Raw genomic sequence first — 2500 nt, 5'->3', positions numbered from 1 at the left:
TAAAAACTCAATCAAAATTGTTACCTATTCTATAGCTACTAACAAAAATGGAGCTAATTCTGCCTACTGTAAGATATATATTCAAATGATGTTAGTTTACAGTAAACCCACCCACAAGCCACTATATGGACAATGAAATTTGGCAGGAATTTTATATGCACTGTTTTTAGGGACTTTTTGTTCTACAGAATCCTAACCCAACAACAACCTAACCTTACCTAGTTAGGTTAGGTTAGTCCTAGCCAAGGGGGGCTTGGACTCCCCTGGACTCTCTCTCTTTTTCAAAGCACCCTGTGCTACTTTCCACGATTTAAATGACATGTCACTTCAGGACAACTAATATCTCTCATAACAATAACTGCACACTAGTCTTACAGGAGTTTGATCTGCATGATAGACATCTCTAGACATGAGTGATGTTCTGTGGCTGTGTGTGTGAATCAATGATAGACCTCACAAAGCTTCCATCGATATCTCTTTTATAGGGTTTTATGATATTGACCTGCTTTAGAAACTTACCAAGCTTAGATTGGTTCTTTACTTCATGCAGGTCTACAACTCAGTTTTCCTGAGTGTACATGTATTCAAGGACTTCAGTAGACACATGTGGCCATACCTCTGCCTTCTGCAGATTATTTTTTATGCCAAATAATGTTGTCTGAATGTGTGGTCTTTATGGCTATTACCATTGCTTTTATCATTGCACAGTCCTCATCTGATGAAAGGGCTTTGGCTCTTTGGTAAACCACATGGAAATTGCTTAGAAAGTTATTGGTTGTAAAAGGTCTAAAAAGGTGGGTGTGTATATATTTATTATATAAAACAGAGAAGAGATGTTATGCTTTCACAATTTATAAATATATGTGTATGTAATCTCTTCTGTTCTCCTTTTTTTACACTATGATGATAGTTGTATTCAGTTATGTTCAGTTCTCTTGATAAAATTGAATGTAGTATTTACAAAGCATCATGTGTAAATGATAGTTTGATAAAGGACTTTATCATCTGCACATTATCATCTTCAAACAAATGGATCGTCATATATTTATCTAATTTCATACTTCTGGTTTCAGCACTGGCATCATGGCAGGAGAAGGGTGTTTGTTGGTGATGGTTGTAGATGTACATCCACAGTTGGCTCTCCATGAGGGCATGGTTCAGAGTTACCTCAGCTCTTGTATTTCCTTTGCTAATTTCCACCTAGCCACTAGTGTAAAAAACAGACTTGCCGTCATTGCTGCGAATCACCTTGAAACTCGTTTTCTGTATCCACAAAAAAATGGAGAGAAGGTTGGTAATATAGTTAAGCTACCTAAATATTGATTAGGTTAAAATTCTTTGCCTTTGGATGTTCATGTTGAAAAAAAGTTAGTTATGAACAAATTTGACATAAAATATTCTTTTAAAAAGAAGTTAAATGAAAGTTGATTACCATAGGCAGACAGACAGAAGGATGGTCGGCTGGAACTTCTCAGCCACGTTGACGAGAGCATTATGGAAGAGCTGAGGATTATGATGTATCATGATGCCAAGGTGGAACAGACAGAATCCCTCATATCTGGTGCCATCGGGCGAGGATTGCTGTACATTAAACGTCATGAGAGAGAGGATCAAATAGTCAACAAAATCCATGCAAGAATATTAGTTATTAAAATTTCATGTGAGTTTGATGTTCCATTGAGTTATAGCAACCCTTCACTAGTCTAATGCTTCATTAGACAGAGTTTCCTGAGCGTTTTTATCTTTTGCCCTGTAATTTATATAAATGGTTTAATAACTTTATAATGCTTGATAATATACTGTATATTTTTTTCATATTCTTCATACTCTTTTGCTTCTATACTACAAGTTTTTGTATTATAACAGAAATTATTATTATTAAATTCAGAGTTGATAAAGTGTTATACATTCTTTCCATTTTTTTCATTTTCTATTTACAGCGGACACTGGGAGCCAGTATCTGAACTACATTAACACCTATTTGACAGCTCAGAAGATAAACACTGCAATAGATGTTTGTGTTATTGGTGGAGACTGTGGGTTGTTACAGCAAGGAGCAGACATCAGTGGAGGGTATTACCACTCAATCCAAGATGTAAGATTTATTATATATTCTTAACTTTATTTTAGGTGTATTTGTGTAGATATATTTCTAACTGAATTTGAATTGTTTATATATAATATATATATATATATATATATATATATATATATATGTATATATATATATAATATATATATATATATATATATATATATATATATATATTATATATATATATATATATATATATATATATATATATATATATATATATATATAATATATATATATATATATATATATATTATATATATATATATAATATATATATATAATATATAATATATATATATATAATATATATATATATATATATATATTTATATATTTATATATATATATATATATATATATATATTTATATATATACTTAATTTGATGTATAGAAGAATCTCA

At 30.8% G+C, this 2500-nt stretch overlaps 1 protein-coding gene across 1 annotated transcript in view; it reads left to right on the top strand.

Annotated features, from left to right (window-relative positions):
* Tfb4 (transcription factor B4) overlaps positions 1 to 2500 on the top strand; it is a 4047-nt gene that overhangs the window by 978 nt on the left and 569 nt on the right. The window contains exons 2-4 of the mRNA XM_043029051.2: positions 1074 to 1290; positions 1438 to 1660; positions 1941 to 2095. Coding sequence (XP_042884985.1) covers positions 1084 to 1290; positions 1438 to 1660; positions 1941 to 2095 — 585 coding nt within the window. The 5' untranslated portion in view covers positions 1074 to 1083. The remainder of the gene's footprint in view (positions 1 to 1073; positions 1291 to 1437; positions 1661 to 1940; positions 2096 to 2500) is intronic.

This window comes from Penaeus japonicus, unplaced genomic scaffold, assembly GCF_977035675.1.
Source record: "Penaeus japonicus unplaced genomic scaffold, GWHDUDI00000001_assembly GWHDUDI00000033, whole genome shotgun sequence".
Classification (NCBI taxonomy): Eukaryota; Metazoa; Arthropoda; class Malacostraca; order Decapoda; family Penaeidae; genus Penaeus; species Penaeus japonicus.
Note: the sequence above shows the minus strand (reverse complement) of the source record. Positions and strands in the feature narration are given on the sequence as shown.